Source organism: Mobula hypostoma, chromosome 29, assembly GCF_963921235.1.
Source record: "Mobula hypostoma chromosome 29, sMobHyp1.1, whole genome shotgun sequence".
NCBI classification, from domain to species: Eukaryota; Metazoa; Chordata; class Chondrichthyes; order Myliobatiformes; family Myliobatidae; genus Mobula; species Mobula hypostoma.
Window position 1 is genome coordinate 29749691 of NC_086125.1, and position 21315 is coordinate 29771005.

The window sequence follows — 21315 nt, forward strand, 5'->3', positions numbered from 1 at the left end:
TACCCCGTAACTGGGTTGCCAAACCAGCAGAAATGGATCACTCAATTGGAGTCTGGATTACTAGAACTAAGGAAGTTTTATTAAAGAAACAAGCAACACAGTACTCTAATCAAAAGGATAATAAATGCAACAGTTCAGCAATGATAAACACACATGGATCAATCAAGCTCTATCGTTGTCTAGGGGTAAATGACCAGTTTCAAAGTGACGCAAAGTTCAGTTCAATTTAGTTCAGTTCAGTTCGCAGTAATCGCTGCCGTGGGAGATGGACAGTGGGGGGAAGGAGAGAGAGAGCAAAACGAATGAATATTCAAACGGCTTCCACACACAGACCTTCGATATTCTTCGCAGTCAGCTTTTGTGCGAGCCCTTTGTGATGTCATCTGAGGTCACCGACCGTGACCCCTCCGTTTCCAGATACGATTGTTTCTCTGCGGTGAACCTGGCACCCAGGCAAGGGCGGACACACACCAGGTTCCCGCTGATCGTGCCTTTCCACCCTGTGCGTCTATGGCTTGACCCCGCAACCAGCCTTCCAAAACTTCCCACCGACTTGTGGGAGATGCACCGCTTCCAGGGTCTCGTTACCTCGGGGTGTCGTGTGTCCTGCCTTAGCGAACCTGTCCCTTTTTAATCCCCCTGCTGGGGTATCGCCTGTCCATCACTTCAAACAGTTCGGGGTTCAAAGGGGGAGCCGATCTTGACAGCTCTCCTTCCGTTAAACTCTCCCGTCCCTTCATTAACATCTCCAAATGCTGCTCCATTGTTTTCCTTATCTCTCTTTCTCCTGAAGACAGGTGGCAGACCAACTGCTGATCCCACTGGTGCCAGCACAGGACAGCTAACATCTTAATCTATGTGTATTCTCGTCACACCACCATGTACAGCAGAACAACACAGAACACAGCATGTGACAAAGCAACAACAGCAAAACAAGCCCCATTCCTCCCTCCCATCCAATCATCCACGCACATACACTGTCCTCTAACCACAGGGTAGGCAGGCTTTGGACTTCAGCCTGCAGCGGATTTACTGGACAAGAAATTTTTTTGAAAATATTGCTTTCTCACAATTTTTTTTGTTTATGATAGACTGCTTGAAGCTGAACACAAGAATAATTTCAGACTATTTGTATCACGTAGGAATTAGGAGAAAGAAGAAATTAACTTTTATTGAATATAGTGTTTAATTGCATAATGATGCTGATGCTTTGCAATAGTTCAACTAAGCTAAAAAAATTTTCTTGATGATTTTCAATTGTACTCGGTGTCTGAGGCTTCTTGTGTCAATAATCAACCAGCATTAATGGATTCTTGCTGCCGTTTCTCCATGACTGTAATGTTCTGGTGAAACCTTTCACCTTGCTTGTCACTGACAGTGTCATAATTTTCAGGGAAGTCTAAATGGGAATGCAGAAAATAAATCTATAGTGACATGTTGCACTTCATGGTTTAGTATGCTTGAAGCATGTTGTCAACTAGCTGCACGTAGTTTGCTGCCCTGTAGTTGCCAAGAAAAGTTTCAACAGCATCTTTGAACGCCTTTCATGTTATTTTCTCCAGTCCTACTAGAAGTTCTTTGAACTAAAATAGGAGATTACAAAATTGTGGTGTGTGATTGAGAAATTCCATGGTGATTTTCATGAACAGCAGCCCAAGATACATAGGATACACCCAAAAGTATTCGGGAAGCAAATTTAACATAGACAACGTAGTCCAATGTAATGGGCCTTTGTCTTCTCCAGCAGTCTTGCAGGGATTTGCAGACTTGGGGCTCCATTCATCAGGCCTTGACTTTTGGACTTCCAGGGAAGTTGGTATCTGGACTGCAAATGTTTGAAGTAGAAATCCAGCAGTGAATATTTTGAAAGGTTGGTGGTGGCGGAAACCTTCATTGACCTGTAAAACTAAATAAAATAAATAATGGGTTACAGCTGAATCTGAGGGGTCCAATACCTTTGCGGGCAGGTATGCTCAAGCTGTTGGGGAGGCCTTAAACTAATTTGGCAGGGGGGTGGGAACTGGAGTGATAGGGCTGAGGATCTGTCAGTTGGTAATGAGACTGTGAGAAAGGACAAGCAGATGGGGGAAAAATTACAATCAGTGGGTTGAGTTGAAGTGAGCGTGGGGAAGTGAATACTGGGCTTAAGGTTTTATATTTGAACGCACATAGTGGTATATGGACTAAAATAGATGTTCTTGTGGCGCAGTTAGATTGGCAGGTATGACAGCGTGCGCATCACTGAGTTGTAGCTGAAAGATCATAGTGGGATGGCACAATAGCATTGTGGCTAGCACAACGCTTTACAGTACCAGTGACCCAGGTTCAATTTTCTTCACTGTGTGTAAGGAGTTTGTGCATTCATCCCTGGTAACTTGGGTTTCCTCCCACAGTCTAAAAACGTACCGGTGGGTAGGTTAATCGGTTATTGTAAATTGTTCCGTGACTGGGTTAGGGTTAAATTAAGGTTTGCTCAGCGGCACAGCTTGAAGGCCTGTTCGGCACTGCATCTCAATAAATAAATAAATAGTTGGGAGCTTAACATCCAAAGATAAACATTGTATCAGAAGATATAGAATTCTTATGGGTAGAGTTAAGAAACTGCAGGGTAACAAGACCCTGATGGTAGTTATATACAGGCCTCCGAATAGAAGCCAGGATGCGGGGTACAAATTACAATGGGAGATAATAAAAGCATATAAAATGGCAATGTTACAATAGTCATGGGGGAATTAAAATTTGCAGGTAGATTGGAGAAAATCAGTCATGGTCTATCTAAACCAGAAGCCCTGAATCAGCAGTTCCGTGCGAACATCACTTACTGCGTGAGACAGAGCTTATATTGCCAGTAACCAACAGGAGCTCAAGAAATGCAGCTGTGATCTACGCAAAGTCATCAAGGTAGTGAAACGACAGTACAGGGACAAGATCCAGACTCGACTCTCCATCAACAACACATGCAGCTTATGGCAAGGTCTGCACACCATCGCAGACTTCAAAGCTAGGCACAGTGGTGCTGCCAACATCGCTGGCTGTCTCCCAGATGTGCAAATCTTTTTTACGCTTGTTCGATGTCGCCAACACTGAGCCCCCAAGGAGAGCCGTTGAAGCGACCTGTACCTTGGTCATCTCTGAGGCTGAAGTATGCCGGTGTTTCCAACAAGTGGACAGAAGTAAGGCTGTGGGACCGCATGGCATCCCAGGGCGGGTACTCAGGATGTGTGTGGCACAACTGGCAGGTGTGTTTATGGACATTTTTAATCTTTCCTTCTCCCAGTATAGAGTGCCCTCTTGCTTCAAAAATTCCTGTACCTAAAAAGATCAAGGTAACATGTCTGAACGACAGGTATCCTGTTGTACTTGCTTCAATAATAAGCAAATGTTTTGAGAGGCTGGTCATGGACTACATCTGCAGCATGCTACCACCCACACTGGACCCCCTACAATTCGCCTACTGACACAACCGATCGACGGATGACGCAAAAGCCACAACCCTACACACCATCCTTCTACATCTGTAGAAGAAGGATGCTTATGTGAGACTGCTGTTCTTGGACTACAGTTCAACATTCAACACCATAATTCCCTCCAGGCTCGACAAGAAGCTCAGAGACCTCGGCCTTCACTCTGCCTTGTGCAGCTGGATCCTGGACTTCCTGTCAGATCGCTGGTAGATGGTAAGTGTGGGCTCCCTTGCCTTTGACCCTCAATACAGGAGCCCCTCAGGGCTGTGTTCTAAGCCCCCTCCTTTACTCTCTGTGTACCCAACTGTGTCGCCACCCACAACTCCAATCTGTTGGAAAAAAGTACAATAGCACCTCTTTCACCTCAGACGGTTGAAGAAGTCTAGTATGAGCATCCAAATCCCAAGGACTTTCTACAGGGGCACAGATGAGAGCATCCTGATTAGCTGCATCACTGCCTGGTATGGGAACTGTACTTCCCTCAAACGCAGGACTCTTCAGAGAGTGGTGTGCACAACCCAGCGCATCGGTAGATGTGAACTTCCCATGATTCAGGACACTTACAGAGACAGGTGCATAAAAAGGCCCGAAAGATTATTGGGGAGCTGAGTCACCCCAACCACAAACTGTTTCAGCTGCTACCATCCAGGAAGTGGTTTTTATAATTCCCTCCAGGCTCGACAAGAAGCTCAGAGACCTCGGCCTTCACTCGGCCTTGTGCAGCTGGATCCTGGACTTCCTGATTAGCTGCATCACTACCATCAGTATAAAAACCAGGACCAACAGGCTCCGGGACAGCTTCGACCACCAGGCCATCAGACTGATTAATTCACACTGATGCAATTGTGTTTCTATGCTGTATTGACTGTCCTGTTGTACAGACTGTTTAGTGCAAATTACTATAAATTGCACATTTAGGTGGAGAAGTAACATAAAGAGTTTTACTCATGTATGTGAAGGATGTAAGAAATAAAGTCTATTCAATTCCAATCCCCCTCTGCAAATAAGGGTTAAGTGCGTCAAGTTCCTGGTAGTTCACATCACAGATGATCTCACCTGATCCCTTAATATCACCACTCTAAACAAGGTGGCACAGAAGTGCCTCCATTTCCTAAGAAGATTGAGGCAAGCAAGGCTTCTAAACACAGACACACACACATGCATACGCACACACACTCCATTTTACAGAACTGCATTTTACAGGAGCGCCATTGAGAGTATACTGACAAGTTGTACCTGATATGAGTGCAGTCAAATATCAGGCCAGAAAATATCAGGCCTACAAAGGACTGTGAACAGCTGAGAGGATCATAGGGGTCTCCCTACCATCCGTCGGGGATGTTTATCAGGAGAGCTACATATGCAGGGCCCTTACTATTTTTAAGGATCCCACCCATCCATCCAGCCTCCTCTTTGACTTTCTACCATCAGGCAGGAGACTACAATGCATAAAAACAAAAACAGTCAGGATGAGAAACAGTTTCTTCCCCCAGGCCATTATGATTCTGAACTACCTCCCCCATTGTATTCAGAGTGTCATTGGTTAATCTGTTCCGTACCTTACAATATTTAATATTATGCACTTTAGTTTGTTAGAGTAAAGGAGGAGGGGTATGCTTCATTGTCAACAATGCTTGGTGCGAGCCCCCAGAATGTGCATGCCCTCAAATATATTTGTTTCCCAGACCTGGAATACCTGGTGCTGCTGTGCAGACCCCACTGGCTGCCTAGGGAATTCATGGCTGTTATCATCCTCATAGCGGAGTACATTCTGCCGCAGGCTGATACTGACCTGGCCCTCAAGGAACTATACGAGACCATCAACATGCTGGAGTCTGTACACCCAGAGGCTGCCTTCATCGTCGCCAGTGACTTTAATTGAGCCAAGCTGACGAAAGTCTCTCTGAAGTTTTGTCAGCACATCCAGGTAAGCACTTGCAGAGATAAGACACGTGACCACTGTTACACTCCTTTCCACAATGCTTACAAAGCTGTCCTTCACCCAGCTTTTGGAAAATCGCATCACCCTTCGATCCTGCTTTTGCCGAGGTATAGGCAGAAGCTGAAACAAGAGGCGGCCATAGTTAAAACCGTCCACTGTTGGTCCAACTAATCAGCCTCCATGCTGCAAGACTGCTTCGATGATGTCGACTGGAAGGTCTTCCAAGATGAGGATGTCTCCAAGTTCATGGATGGAGTCACGTGCTTCATCCAGAGGTGCATCGACCATGTTGTCCCCCAGAAAGTCTGTCAGGGTCTCCCTGAACCAGAAACCCTGGATCAGTATTTCTGTGCGAGCAGCACTTACCGTGCAACGTAGAACTTACATGGCCGGCAATCAGCAGGAGATCAAGAAAAGCAGCTACGATCTGCTCAAAGCTGCCAAGGCTGCGAGACAACAATACAGGGACAAGATTGAGTCAAGATTCACAACAAATGCACACGAGACTTGGTTGCATACCATCGTGGACTTCAAAGCCAAACATGGTGGTGCTGCCAACATCGCGGCCTTCCTCCCAGATGAGCTTGATCACTTTTACGCTTGGTTCGATGCAGCTAACTCTGTGTCTCCGAGAAAAGCCACCGCTACAACCTGCAACTTGGTCATCTGTGAGGCTGAGGTACGCAGATGTTTCCAATGAGTGGACAGTCGCAAGGCTGTGGGATGACAGCATCCCAGGGCGAGTACTCGGGATGTGCGCAGCACAACTGGCAGGTGTGTTTACTGACATTTTTAATCTCTCTCTCTCCCAGTGTAGAGTGCCCTCCTGCTTCAAATTGTCCACCGTTGTCCCTGTACCAAAACATGCCTGAACGACTGGTGTCCTGTCACACTCACCTCAATAATAAGCAAATGTTTTGAGAGTCTGGTCAAGGATTACATCTGCAGCTTGCTACCACCCAAACTGGACCCCCTACAATTCGCCCACCGACACAACTGATCGACAGATGACAGAATAGCCACTATTCTACATACTGTCCTTACACATCTGGAGAAGAAGGATGCTTATGTGAGAATGCTGTTCCTGGACTACAGTTCAGCATTCAACTCCATAATTCCATCCAGGCTCGACAGGAAGCTCAGAGACCTCGGTCTTGACCCTGCCTTGTGCAGCTGGATCCTGGACTTCATGTCAGATTGCCGGCAGGTGATCTCACCTCCATCCCTCTCAACACATGACTAGGATGCAACTCTCAACACAGGAGCACCTCAGGGCTGTGTACCAAGTCCCCTCCTTTACTCCCTGTATACCCATGACTATGTTGCCACCCACAGCGCTAATCTGCTAATTAAATTTGCTGATGACACAACATTGATTGGCCTTATCTCAAACAATAACGAGGCAACCTACAGGGAAGAAGTCATCTCTCTGGCATGTGGTGTCAAGAAAACAACCTCTTCCTCAATGTACTCAAAAACAAAGGAGCTGGTAGTGGATTACAGGAGGAATGGAGACAGGCTAACCCCTATTGACATTAATGGATCTGAGGTTGAGAGGGTGAACAGCTTTAAGTTCCCTGGCATCCACATCACCGAAGATCTCACGTGGTCTGTACATGCCAGCTGTCTGGTGAAAAAGACACAGCAGTGCCTTTTTCACCTCAGGTGGTTGAGGAAAGGCCCCCAGATCCTAAGAACTTTCTACAGGGGCACAATTGAGAGCATCCTGACTGGCTGCATCACTGGCTGGTATGGGAACTACCTCCCTAAATTGCAGGATTTTTCAGAGAGTGGTGCAGACAGCCCAGCGCATCTGTAGTTGTGAACTTCCCATGATTCAGGACATTTACAAAGACACGTGCTACCATCTGAGGAACTGTGCTGCAGCATAAAAGCCAGGACCAACAGGCTCCGGGACAGCTTCTTCCAGCAGGTCATCAGACTGATTAACTCATGCTGACTTGAGTGTATTTCTATGTTACATTGACTGTTCTATTTATTATAAATTACTATGACTGCACATTCAGACAGAGACATAACAAAGATTTTTACTCCTTGTGTATGTGAAGGATGGAAGAAATAAAGTCGATTCAAATTCAATTCAATGTGTGATTCATCTGCAGGTTTTATCCTTACCTTCATAAGTTACCATGTATAATATGTACTACTGTGCTTTACACTCTGGTTTGGAGAAGCATTGTCTAGTTTCTATTGTGGTTATATATGTTATATACATGTATATAGTTAAATGCCAATCTTGACAAGTTAGGGGAATGTGCAAATAAGTGGCAATTAGAATATGGTGTAGGTACGTGTATGGTCATGCACTTTAGTAGAAGGAATAAAGGCATAGAAAATTTTTGAAATGGGGAGAAAATTCAGAAATCAGAGATGCAAAGGGACTTGAGATTCCTTGTGCACGATTCCAGAAAGGTTCACTTGCAAGTTGAATCTGTGGTAAGGAAGGCAAATGCGGTGATGCATTCATTTCAAGAGGACTTGAATATAAAGCAAATATATAATGCTGAGGCTTTTTAAGGCATTGGTCAGACTGCACTTGGAGCATTGTGAGCAGTTTTGTAGTGGGTACAGAGGTTCACAAGAATGATTCCTGCAATTAAAGGGTTAGGGTTAGCATTCAGAACAAAAGTGAATCCTCAGAAACTAAGCCCTTAGCAGGACACAGTCTCAGTTCAGCACATAGCGGAGTAAAGGTCATGGGTATTGCAAGTCCCATGTGACTATCCAACCTTATTAATAAAAAAAGAATGCTTAGCATGAGACTTCAACAATGAAAACAAAGATTGTGTCATTTAAAAGGAACCGAGTATAATTGAATTTTGTATTTGTTGTTGCACTAGATGAGTGGAACTGGGACACATGGACAGGAGAGGAGGCGGACTGGGCGGAGGGAGAAGAGCAGTGCCAGCAAGAGAATTATGAGCTACACTGTGAAGATCCAGAATTCATTGTAAGCCAAGATTCCCAGTTAATGATTTTCCTTCATTTGAATTTCCTTTTCATTCAACCTTCTTGGGCATTGCTTGTATTACTTGTAGTTCCTGCCAAAGTACTGAGTATTGTACTGATGTTTCTATGTGCACATTTTGCTATTGAGGTAAGAATCTGAAGGGGTAGAAATTCGGATTTCTATGTCTGTGGTCTTGCTCAGAGAGGCAGCATGTGGTGGATGAGCAATATGAGGCAGATTTCTCTTTTCTGGTGATCACTTCTCTCCCTGGCGATGAGACCCACAAGCATATGGCGACAAGGCAGGTGTATCGGGTTGAGTGGGACCCGGGATCAGCCATGATGAAATGGTAGAGCAGACTTGATGGGCCTAATTCTGTTGCTATGTCTTATTGTCTTATGGCATCAGGAACATCTGTACGATGAGATGATGTTGGTGAATGAGTGCCAGCCTTGGATGGTATCGTAGCCAGATAGTGCAGCTGCACTTAGACTGGGAAGGTGTTCTTCATTGTTGAGCTGATTTATGCTGATGCCCCACTCCTGATTTCATTTGGTTTACCTTTGAAAAACAAGCTACTACTCAACATCACTTACCTATAAAGACATGGGCCATAAATCTGTAGCTTTGCGGAAGCGAAATAGAAGGTTATTGAGAGGAAGTAGTAGAGTTCCTTTCTCTCTACCAGATATTAGACTTAGGAGCAGAATTAGGTCATTCAGCCCATCAAGTCTGTTCCACCATTCTATCGTGGCTGATTTATCATCCCTCTCAACCACATTTTGCTGCATTCTCACTGTAACCCTTGACACGCTTACTATTTGGGAATCAATCAGCGTCCACTTCAAATATACCAGTTGACTTGGCCTCCGCGGGTGTCTAAACACCCTCCAAACTCTTTTAAATTGCAGCAAGTAGTTCACAGGCATCAAATTCTCCTCGTACATTAACCCTTTGCCTTAGCTGTGTGCTGCAGCCCTAATACTGACTGGTTGCTTCTGGAACAGATGGATGCAGATTATGACCCCAGTCAACAGGTGCTGTCCAAGAAGAAAAAGAAACAAGATTTTCTTCTCATGGGCAAGAAAAGGCGAAAATCTAAATTTACGGAGGCAATTTGCAAGTTGAAACCGACTTTTGATCCAAGTAAGTCTTTCGTGTGGGTAATGTAACAGAGTAATGGGAGATGAGCTGTGTGTTGGGGCTACCCAGCTCTCTCTTCTAATATCCCCAGGATCCCCATCACCCTGTTTCTCTTCCGTCCTCCACATGCCTATCACTCACACACTTCCCCCAGTGGCTCTCCTCATCCCCGCTGTTCGTATCTGCCCTCCCATCTCCCTTATTTGGTTCCGTGCTCCATCTTCCACTCCTATCAAACCCCAGCATCTGCTGCACTTTGTTGACTCCACCCCTCTCCTCCCAGCTTCTGTCACTATTTTCATTCACCCCTCCTCCATCTGCTTATCACTCACTCCTCCTCACCTGGATCCACCTATCACCTCTCATCGTCTGTCACTATTCCCACTCTCCCCTCCTCCACTTGCCCATCACCCACTCAGTCTTTTCCCTCCACTGTTCCCATCTGCCCTCCCCACCTGGTGTATCAATGGGGAAGTAGTAGATTGTCCAGGAAAACTTGCTGGAAGTGCAGAGGATGCCAGATGAGTAGAGTTTTACTTTGTGAAGAAGTGGAGGCCAGGTTGTTCTTTGTGATAACTGTTGAAGCTATGCATGTATCCACTTGCTTTTCCCTATTTCAATATCATTATGTCTTTGCATCATTTAGCCTTTCTAAGTGTCCTGTGATTGGTGTGCATATTCTGTTTTTGTTTCTGGATTGGAGAATGTGTTTTAGCACATTTGAAGGATGGATTGAAACCAGAACAAAGGGCAGACAGGGGAGGAAAGAAATAACTAATGTGGGAGTCAGAAAACAACACAGGCCCTTTGTCCCAACTAGTCCATGCCAACCATGATGCCCACCTGTCTAGTCCCAGTTTCCATATCCCTCCAAGCCCTGCCCCTCTATGTATCTATCCAAGTGCTTCTTAAATGACACCATTGTACCTGCCTCAACCACTTCCTTGACAGCTTGTTCCATACTTTCACCACCCTCTGCATTCAAAAAATAATTGCCCTGCAGGTCTTTTTAAATCCTTCCCGTTTCACCCTAAACCTATGCCTTGGAGTTTTGGACTCCCCTGCCCTGGGGAAGAAACTGTTTTCCTCCACCTTATCTATGCTTCTCATATTTTTAAACATTTTTATGATATCGCCCCTTTTTCTCCTATGTTCCAAGCAATTGGGTGACCAAAACTACACAGTGCTCCAAGTGGGAGTTACAAACACAGTATAAAAGGCAGGGTGGTTCTTTTGGATTTGTATGTAAATATCAGCAGTCAGTTCAATTGGAGTCGTTAAGCACGTTCACTTTGTGCATTTCAAATGTAAACATGGTGATGTGGCATTCAGACTTTATCTCTCTTAATGCTGCTGACTTTGAACCAAATTTTCTTTTTATCAGAGGACAAGACCTTTGAGCAGTACTTGGATGAGTATTACCAGCTGGATTATGAAGATATCATCGACGACTTGCCCTGCAGGTTCAAGTACAGGCGGGTGTTGCCTAATGACTTTGGACTCAGCACAGATGAGGTATGCGTATGTTGTCAGCTGTGCAAACCAGGAAGTGAAAGATCATAAGCTTCTGACACAGTAACCTACAAATATCACAACAGTGTTGTGGATGCATTTCAGCGCTGTATTTAAACCATAGACTCTACATTTCTCACTGCCTTGGTAAAGCAGCCAGCATAATCAAAGCCCAGACAGTCTCTCTTCTGCCCTCTCCCATCAGGCAGAAGAAAGCACATCCCACCAAACTCAAGGATAGTGTCTCCTAGACTATTGAGTGGTTTTGTAGTACAATAAAAGGGCATCTTAACCGCACAATCTACCACATCTAGGCCTTGCACCTTATTGTCTGCCCACACTGCACTTTGTATGTGTAACACTTTTTTTCTGTTATTTCCCCTTGTGCTACCTCAATACACTGATGTGGTAAAATGATCTGTAGGGATGGCATGCAAAACAGTTTTTTACTGTAGTTCAGTATATGTGGCAGAAATGAACCTGTTTACCAATTATCATGTACAGTATGCAGAAAGCTGTGTGTGCTTGGAGTGGAAAGGGTGGATGCTCTGCTCAGAGATACAATGTCATTATTAAGTAGAGTGGTTTTGGTGGAGGGGCAGAAAACTGATTCTGTGAGAGAGAGTTCCTCAAAAGGAAAAGTATATTGACCAAAAATGTGAAGTACAGTCCTGTCTAATGTTCTTCACCCTTCCAACCACTGCCATGCTTTTAGTTTTCTTACTGATAAACTCTGGTGAATTCTTCTAACTCTCACCTGCTGATAAACTTCTTCTGACCAGCATCTTGTCACTTGTCTCAGTAACAAGGTTTGGTGGAATTATGCATAGTGTAGAAGGTTGTCATAGTTTACAACAGGACTTAGGTGGGATGCAGAGTTGGGTTGAGAAGTGGTTAAAAAGTGGAAGCATGTGGTGAATTTGAAGGCAGAATACAGGGTTAATGGTAGGATTCTTGACAGTGTGGAGGAACAGAGGGATCTTGGGGTCTAAGTCCAGAGATCCCTTAAAGCTGCTGTGCAGGTTGATAGGTTTGTTAAGAAGGCATATGATCTGTTGATGTTCATTAATCGGGAATAAGTTCCTGAGCCAAAGTTAATATTGCAGCTCTATAAAACTGGTTAAACCACGCTTAAAGTATTGTCCAATCACAGACAAAGAAAATTTGCAGATGCTAGAAATCCAAGGAACACAGTAGGGCAAGACCAAAACATATGAGTTAAAGAGGCTATCTGCCCCGAACATCTATCACAGAAAGGATTAATATGCGAGTAAAAACGCGCTAACTTATCTTTGGACATATGTGCTCTATGAACCACTTTAAATTGAATTAGGGAATGTTTAGCACAAATAGAGGAAGTATTAACTAATTGTAAAATCTGCCCCCAATCATCCACAGAAATGGTAAGCCCCAATTCCTGTTCCCAATCTACCCTAATCTTATCAAATGGAGCTTTCCTAAGTTTCATAATAATATTATAAATCATAGCCGATGCACCTTTCTGACATGGATTAAGGTTAATTATCGAATCTAAAATATATATAGGAGGAAGCATTGGAAAGGAAGAAAGTATAGTACTTAGGAAATTTCTAACTTGTAAATATCTAAAAAAATGTATTCTTGATAAGTTATATTTATTAGATAATTGTTCAAAAGACATAAGGGAACCATCTAAAAATAAATCCAAAAACCGTAAAATACCCTTAGTCTTCCAAGTTTGAAAAGCGCGATCCGTAAAAGAGGGAGGAAAAAATATGTTGCCTAAAATAGGAATCGCTAACCCGAATTGATTAAGATCAAAAAATTTTCTGAATTGAAACCAAATGCGCAAAGCATATTTAACTATCGGGTTAGAGACCTGCTTAAGGCGTTTCGAATCAAAAGGAAGAGAGGAACCTAAAATAGAACCAAGTGTATAACCCTGAACAGATTGTAATTCCAATGCTACCCATTTAGGAATAGATAGTATGTCCCGGTCAAGTAACCAAAATTTCATATGTCGAATATTAATAGCCCAATAATAAAATCTAAAGTTAGGTAATGCTAAACCTCCATCTCTCTTAGCTTTCTGTAAATGTATTTTACCCAGTCTCGGATTCTTATTCTGCCAAATAAATGAAGAAATTTTAGAGTCAACTTTATCAAAAAAAGATTTAGGAACGAAAATTGGTAATGCCTGAAACACATATAAAAATTTTGGCAAAAAAAACATCTTAACTGCATTAATACGACCAATCAAAGTTAAATATAAGGGAAACCATTTAGATGAAAGTTGAGTAATATGGTCTATTAATGGTAAAAAGTTAGTCTTAAATAAATCTTTATGTTTACAAGTAATTTTAATCCCAAGATATGAAAAGTAATTATTAATCAATTTAAATGGAAATTTATAATATAAGGGAAGATGTTTATTAATCGGAAAAAGTTCACTCTTACTAAGATTTAATTTATAACCTGAGAAAAGACCAAATTGTGCTAATAACTCTAAAACAGCAGGAATGGATCTCTCAGGATTAGAAATATATAAAAGTAAATCATCAGCATAGAGTGATAATTTATGGGACTTTAATCCCCGAGTTATCCCAGTAATATTTGAAGATTCTCGAATAGCAATTGCAAGAGGTTCTAATGCAATATCAAATAATAGGGGACTAAGAGGACAGCCTTGTCGAGTACCACGAAAGAGAGGAAAAAAAGGTGAGTTTAAGGAGTTAGTACGAACCGAGGCTACAGGGGAGTGATATAACAGTTTAATCCAGGATATAAATTTCAAGCTAAAATTAAACATTTCAAGCACCTCAAGTTAGCCCATTGCTTTGCTTTGCTTTTAGGTAGTTGCACGGTGGGATTTTTTTGGGGGGTTTTTTTTTCTTTTTTTTTTCCATTGATATATATAAAATCTAGTATACTATTATGTTATCTTGGTTTCTTATGCTTAAATTACATTGTTTGTAGTATTTTCTTTTTGGTATTGTTATCTTTTGGAATTTTATTGTACTTTAACATTGTATTAATGTTTATATGGCTTACCTTTTTTGTATACTTACTCAATAAAAAGATTTAAAAAGAAAGAAATCCAAGGAACACAAAATGCTGGAGGAACTCAGCAGGCCAGGCAGCATTTATGGAAAAGAGTATACAGGTTTCCGCCGCCATCCGAAGGTAGAGCGTTCCTATGAAACGGTTCGTAAGCCGAAATGTCATAAAGCAAAGAAGCAATTACTATTTATTTATATGGGAAAATTTTGTGAGCGTTCGCAGACCCAAAAATAACCTACCAAATCATGCCAAATAACACATAAAACCTAAAATAACAGTAACATACAGTAAAAGCAGGAATGATATGATAAATACACAGCCTATATAAAGTAGAACTACTTCTCTACAACGATTGCCTGCACAGACCTCCGTAGCGAAAATCTCACGCAAGCGCTGTTGGCATAAACGCGCTCTCCAGTAACCTTTAAACTATGAAGCTGTCAAATCTACCAAATAACACGTAAAAATACACAGCCTATATAAAGTAGAAATAATGTATGTACAGTGTAGTATCACTTACCGGAATTGGGAAAACAGCGCCGAGCACACTGATGATGTAAACACGAGGAATTCTGCAGATGCTGCAAATTCAAGCAACGCACGTCAAAGTTGCCAGTGAACGCAGCAGGCCGGGACTGAGTCGTCGCAGGCTGGGTGGTGCAGTGGCCCCCACTCTCCAGGCCGCCGAGCGATACATTGCTGCGAAGAACGCAGCGGTAGCCGGGAGGCACACAGCATATCGTTAAGAAAAAAGCCGAAATAAATATGCTAATTAATTAGGTGCTGCCCAGCACGTAAATGTCGGCGCAGATCAGAGGTGATTGCCGATCGCAGCGCCTCTGATCTGGGCCGACAATTACGTGCTAGGCGGCACCTAATTAATTAGCATGCTTATTTCGGCTTTTTTCTTAAAGATGTGCTGTGTGCCTCCCAGCTACTGCTGCGTTCTTCGCGAATCGGTACAGCATCTGTCCAGGGCCCGGGTGTTGGGGTGGTGGGGCACGGGGGTGTCATCTCATCGTCAATCAGGGCAGGCAGCTCATCTTCTCCCAATGACTTCCCGCCTCGATGTCGAAGGTCGAGATTCGTCGTCTGCTGTGGCTGATGTGGAAGGCTTGCTTGACTGCTGAGCCTCGCGCATTTTTCTATCATACAGTTATTTGTAAGCACTCAAACCATCCTGCAAATATCCCCTAAACCTACGTACCCTTTCAAAATTAAAGTCGTACTTTATCATTGCAGCGAAAATCTCACGCGGTTGCTTCACTTTCTGCATTCGGTTGCATTCGGTTTCCATTGTTATCCTTTCCTCTTCTAACTGCATCAGCTCTTCATCTATCAGATCTTGGTCATGGGATGCCAAAACCCCTTCAACAACATCGTCGTCAACTTCCACAAGCCAAACTCACTTTGTCCTTTCTTCGTTCACCACGATCGAAACGCTTAATTATGTCTAGATTTATGCTAAGTGTAACACCCTTACTCTTTCAGGCTTTTCCGACACCTTAGAACTCATCTTGCTAACGGCTGCTCAATGCAACATGTTTAAGCAATGCCATTCTGAATCCGGAGGCAGAGCGGCTGTTCGGGGCGCGTGCTGCCTTTTATCATGTGCTGCCTTTCTTCGTAACAGTGAAATCACCTTCTGGAAGCGAAAACAGGGTACTAATGTAGGTCTTTTGTAACAGTGAGGTTTCGTAAAGCGAACGTTCGAAAAGCGGGGGACACCTGTACAGGTTTCCCCTGCCATCGGAAGGTAGAGCGTTCATATGAAACGGTTCGTAAGCTGAAATGTTGTAAAGCGAAGAAGCAATTACCATTTATTTATATGGGAAAACTTTGTGAGCGTTCGCAGACCCAAAAATAACCTACCAAATCATGCCAAATAACACATAAAACCTAAAATAACAGTAACACATAGTAAAAGCAGGAATGATATGATAAATACACAGCCTATATAAAGTAGAAATACTTTTCCACAATCATTACTGCACTGCTCTCCATAGCGAAAATCTCACGCAAGCGCTGTCGGCAAAAACGCGGCGCAAGCGCTCTCCAGTAACCTTTAAACTATGAAGCTGCCAAACCATACCAAATAGCACGTAAAAATACACAGCCGATATAAAGTAGAAATAATGTATGTACAGTGTAGTATCACTTACCGGAATTGGTTCAGCGCCGAGCACACTGATGATGGTATGTTAGGCTGAGTCGTCGCAGGTTGGCTGGTGCAGTGGCCCCCACCCTCCAGGCCGCCAACCGATACATTGCTGCGAGGCACGCAGGGGTCCAGCAGTAGCCCGGAGGCATCCAGCACATCTTTAAGAAAAAAGCCGAAATAAACATGCTAATTAATTAGGTGCTGCCCGGCACGTAAATGTCGGCCCAGATCAGTGCCGATTGCGTCGCCTCTGATCTGGGCCGACATTTACGTGTGGGGCGGCACCGAATTAATTAGCATGTTTATTTCATCTTTTTTCTTAAAGATGTGCTGTGTGCCTCCTAGCTACTGCTGCATTCTCCGCGAATCGGTACAGTATCTGTCCGCGGCCTGTGTGTTGGGGTGGTGGGACACTGGGGTATCATCTCGTCTTCTGTTTCCATTAGAGCAGGCAGCTCATCTTCTCCTATGACTGCCGCCTCGATTCTGAGCCTCGCGCATTTTTCTATTATACAGTTCTTTGTAAGCACTCAAACCATCCTGCAAATATCCCCTAAACCTACGTACCCTTTCAAAATTAAAGTCGTACTTTATCATTGCAGCGAAAATCTCATGCAGTTGCTTCACTTTCGCTACTGCATTTGGTTTCGATTGTTATCCTTTTCTCTTCCAATTGCATCAGCTCTTCATCTATCAGTTCTTGGTCATGGGATGCCAAAATCTCTTCAACATCATCTTCGTCAGTTTCCACAAGCCAAACTCACTTAGTCCTTACTTCGTTCACCACGATCGAAACGCTTAATTATGTCTAGTTTTACGCTAAGTGTAACACCCTTATGAGCTCTTTTAGGCTTTTCCAACACCTTAGAACTCATCTTGCAAACGGCTGCTCACAGGCACGTGTTAAAGCAATGCTTCCGAATCCGGGAAGAGCGGCTGCTCGGGGTGCGCACTGCCTTTTATCGCGCGTTGATTTTTTTTGCACGCTAATTTTTTTTTATCGCGTGCTGCTTTTTTTCGTAACAGTGAAAACACCTTCTGAAAGCGAAAACGGTACTAATGTAGGTCTTTTGTAACAGTGAGGTTTCGTAAAGCGAACGTTCGAAAAGCGGGGGGGGGGGGGCACCTGTAGTCGATGTTTCGGGCCAAGATCTGAGGAGCAAAGGAGGATGAGAGATGATATGATGGAGATGTACAAGATGAGAGGTTTTGATAGAGTAGACAGACAGTGCCTTTTTCCCAGGGTAGCAAGGGCTAATACCAGAGGACATTCTTTTAGGATGTATGGAACAAAGTTTAAGGGAGATTTCAGAGGTAGATTTCTTACATGGAGTGGTAAGTATCTGGAATGTACTGCCAGGTATGATGGTAAAGACTAATACAATGGGCATTGATAATGATCTCATAGCAATGCAATGTGTAAAACAAGTGAATCCTTGCGTAGCAAGCTCTAGTGGTGGATTTAGAAAGAGCTTAAACCATTTACTTGTTAAGCTTTCTTTGAGCTTGTGGCTTGACCACCAGTGGCTGCACTGTGGGTATAGATGCCCAGGTGTTGTGTCCAGATGCACAGACAGCACCCGAGGGCGAGATTGAATCTGGGTCACAGGAGCCACGAGGCAGCATCTTCACAAGCCTGCACTACTGCTCTGCAGAACTGGACTGTCCTCAGATACAAATTCTGCAGTATGCAGTGTTGTGGCCAGTGTGTCTTTAGCTTAGTATCCAGCCTAACACTAAGCATTGTCTCTTCATTTTCAGATTTTGGCAGCAGATGATAAAGAGCTTAATGCTTGGTGTTCGCTAAAGAAAACCTGTCAGTTCAGGTCAGTAAAACTAGCATTATCTTGCAGGACACTCATTATAACTGAATACTTGTTCATCTGGAATAAACTGAATGTCCATGTGCTCAAATTGTACAGGGTCTGGACTTTTATCATTCCCAGTTCTTTTCCTGTGCGTATTTGGAATTTCCCAGAAGTGATGTTTTCATTATCATAGTTAGGGTGTTGGACAGGGACAGAGCAATAAGAGCGACATTAGTTTATCTTCGTGATATTATATCTTAACAAGAGACCTCCTAAAATGTAATAATGTACAGTTAACTTTGTCAGTCCATAAACTCGGTGAGAATATGTGACTCTGTTTGTAATGGCACAACTCATGTCACAAGTACAAACCCAATAAAAACACAGTTTTGTATTTTGTCAGAACTGAGAAAGAAGAACTGAATGACCTGAAGGTTTATCAGAAGAAGTCTCAGAATCCCTGGAAAAAGCAGCAGATCTTTCGGTCTTTTGCACTGCCGTAAGTGTCGTCTGTCAGCTGTGTCAAATCATCAGTTATCCAGATAATGACAGGAACCCAATTGGAGAAGGGAAGTGTCAGCTTCTATGTGATTACTGCAATGACAAAGCATTCGGAGATGTTTACAGTACTGACGTGCGGGTGTACTGGGGCAGAAAGAATGATTCCACCCGATACTGTCTTTGCTCCACATTCACTGCAAAGAGTTTTGTTTGTTCACAAAAATGTATCCTCTCGATTTGGGGCTTTTTGTTAATATTGCTGGCAAAAATGCCACTTTCATGCTATTTAAAAATAGGTTTTAGGCAAATGTTTCTGCTTTCAGTATATATAATAAATAGCAACACCGTAGAGCCAACACATTACTTGCATTTTCTTGCAGCCCTTAGTTGTTCTGGGAATTTCCCTCAAGTTATCCCAGTCATCATTTGTTCTGTACTGCAGTTGCACAAATCTGATTAGTCAACAGGCAGTGCATAATATGCAAATATTGTAATGTGTGGTTATTTGAGTTACTGTCACCTCCTTGTCAGCTTGAACTAATCTGACCCCTCTCACATTTTTGCCTGCAGCACTGTCACTCACGAGAATTTTTTTTTTCGTTTTTCAATTCATTCTCTGTAAATTCTAGGGTCTGTTGTGCGTGAAAATCCTCGGAGGTCAGTGGTGTCTGAGATATTCAAACCATCTAGTCTGGCACCAGCTGTCTAGTCAAAATCACATGGATCACATTTCTTGCCCATTTTGATGTTTTGTCTAAACAACAACTGAACCTCTTGATCATGTCTGCACAATTTTATGCATTGAGTTACTACACATCATTGGCTGATTAGATAAGTTCATTAAAAAGCAGGTGTATCGTCCGAGTTTTATCTGTGTTTTTAAAACAAATCAAATTTTACTAAGTGCATTCTTTGGGGTTGTCTAACTGAATTTTATTATTATCATCTGTGAAAATGAATTATTTAAATTCTAAATGTTTTGTTCGAAAATGTTTTGTTCATTTACTTGTCACTCTCTGTCTGCCTTCCTGCCCTCTAATCCCGCAAACAGCTCTCGATAGGCACACTTCACCTACTACACAATCAAAGAGTGCCGACTCCAGATACAAGGTCAAACTTGACCCTTCAGCCTCCAAGGGCTGCTTCTGCTAGGGACATGTAAGAGACTCTTAGATGGATGATAGAAAAATGGAGGGTGGGAGGGAAGGGTTAGATTGATCTAAGAGTAGATTAAAAGATTGCCACAACATTGTGGGTGGAAGGGCCTGTACTGTGCTGTAGTGTTCTTTGCTTTATGTGCTCCATCTTGTCTATAGTTTCCCATGTCCGCTACTACTCACTCCATCTTCTCATCATTTGGGGTGGCACAGCAGTGTAGTGGTTAGTGTAACATTATTACAATGCCAGCAACTGGGATTTGATTCCCGATGCTCTCTGTAAGGAGTTTGTATGTTCTTCCTGTGACTGTGTGGGTTTCTTCCAGGTGCTTTGGTTCCTCCCCACATCCCAGAGAACTATGGGTTGGGTTAATTGGTCACATGGGTGTAATTGGATGGTGTGAGCTCATTGGGCCAGAAGGGCCTGTTACTGTGCTCTATCGCTAAATCAGTAAACAAAGAAATAAATAGAAAGTAAATGAATAAATAAATAACCTTGGCTGAGTTGAAGTACCAAATCTGAAGGGTCAATAGCCTATTCAGATAGGCCATTATGATTTTCACAGTCAGATTGGCCATGATTTTTCCATCCAGTTGCCTCTCCCACTCAGTGTGTTTCAAACGCAAGCCCTTTCCATGACAGTAAAGGTGGTGCTGTTAAAGTGCAGAGGTTCACCCCACCAAGGTACTGTGCTCCGGTGTTAATAATAGATAACAGGTGAAGTCTCTGAGCAAAGTACTAACTGGTTAAAAATGTGTTTGCCCTGCAGGGAAGATGAATCCCAGTCTAAAGCACCTGCAAAATCCAAAGTTGGGAAGAAACGACGGGACAGACTGAAAAAGGCCAGGATGCAGGAGGAGGGTAGGTCCAGCCTGAGCCCAGATGGACAACTAGATGTCGAAGTGGACGAGGACGTCTTCTTTCCCAAACAGAGTGGCAGTGCAAATCCAGCAGAAACACAAGAAACAACAGCCAGCAAAGGGCCAGGAATGTCGTCTGCTCCTCAGGTCGCTCCAGGCAAACTGTCGGAGCGACCTGTTGGGAGGAAGAGATCCAGAAGGAAAAATAAGTGGCTGACTTCACAGGTGAAGCTAGGTGGACGAATGTTCAGTGGCAGCAGGCTGCAGGCGTACGGACTGGACCCTCGCAAACTGAAATTCAAGCAGATTAACAGGGAAAGGAAGGAACAGGAAAAGAAGCAACCCAAAGACTGATGGCTTAGTTAAGCCGAGTAAAGTCATTTTATAGATGACTGTGAAAAGTATGCAAGTTTCTTAAATCCCACATGGTTCATTAAACTACTTTGTATCACTGCTGCAGCTTGGTTCTTTCAGTCATCAGGAAAGGTGTGTAATCTTCCCTATAATGAATTAGTTGGTGGGTGCATAGTGCATGGGGCGTTTGGAGAGTTTGGGGGTGGATGGGAAGGGGGTTGACGATTCGATGTTTGGACTGAATGGGGAAAGGGCTTGGAAGGTGGGTTGGAATGAGGTGGAGTGGATGAAGAAGGGGTTGGAGAAGAAACGGAGGGAGCTTGGTGCTCTGGAACTGATTTTGTATTGGAATTGTGTGACTTGCTTCAAACTAGTGATTGTGCATAACTGACCATTACCGGA

At 43.3% G+C, this 21315-nt stretch overlaps 1 protein-coding gene across 4 annotated transcripts in view; it reads left to right on the forward strand.

Moving 5' to 3' along the window:
• The window catches only part of kri1 (KRI1 homolog), a 79889-nt gene extending 58859 nt beyond the window's left edge, over positions 1-21030 (forward strand). For 3 of the 4 annotated variants that reach the window (XM_063036019.1, XM_063036016.1, XM_063036018.1), the window contains exons 14-19: positions 8268-8377; positions 9385-9523; positions 10905-11035; positions 17994-18058; positions 18444-18539; positions 20469-21029. In XM_063036019.1, the coding sequence (XP_062892089.1) occupies positions 8268-8377; positions 9385-9523; positions 10905-11035; positions 17994-18058; positions 18444-18539; positions 20469-20913 (986 nt within the window). In that variant the 3' untranslated portion in view covers positions 20914-21029. Of the gene's footprint in view, positions 1-8267; positions 8378-9384; positions 9524-10904; positions 11036-17993; positions 18059-18443; positions 18540-20468 lie in introns of all 4 variants that reach the window. The other variant, XM_063036017.1, reaches the window with a different exon arrangement.
• The last annotated feature ends 285 nt before the right edge of the window (positions 21031-21315 follow it).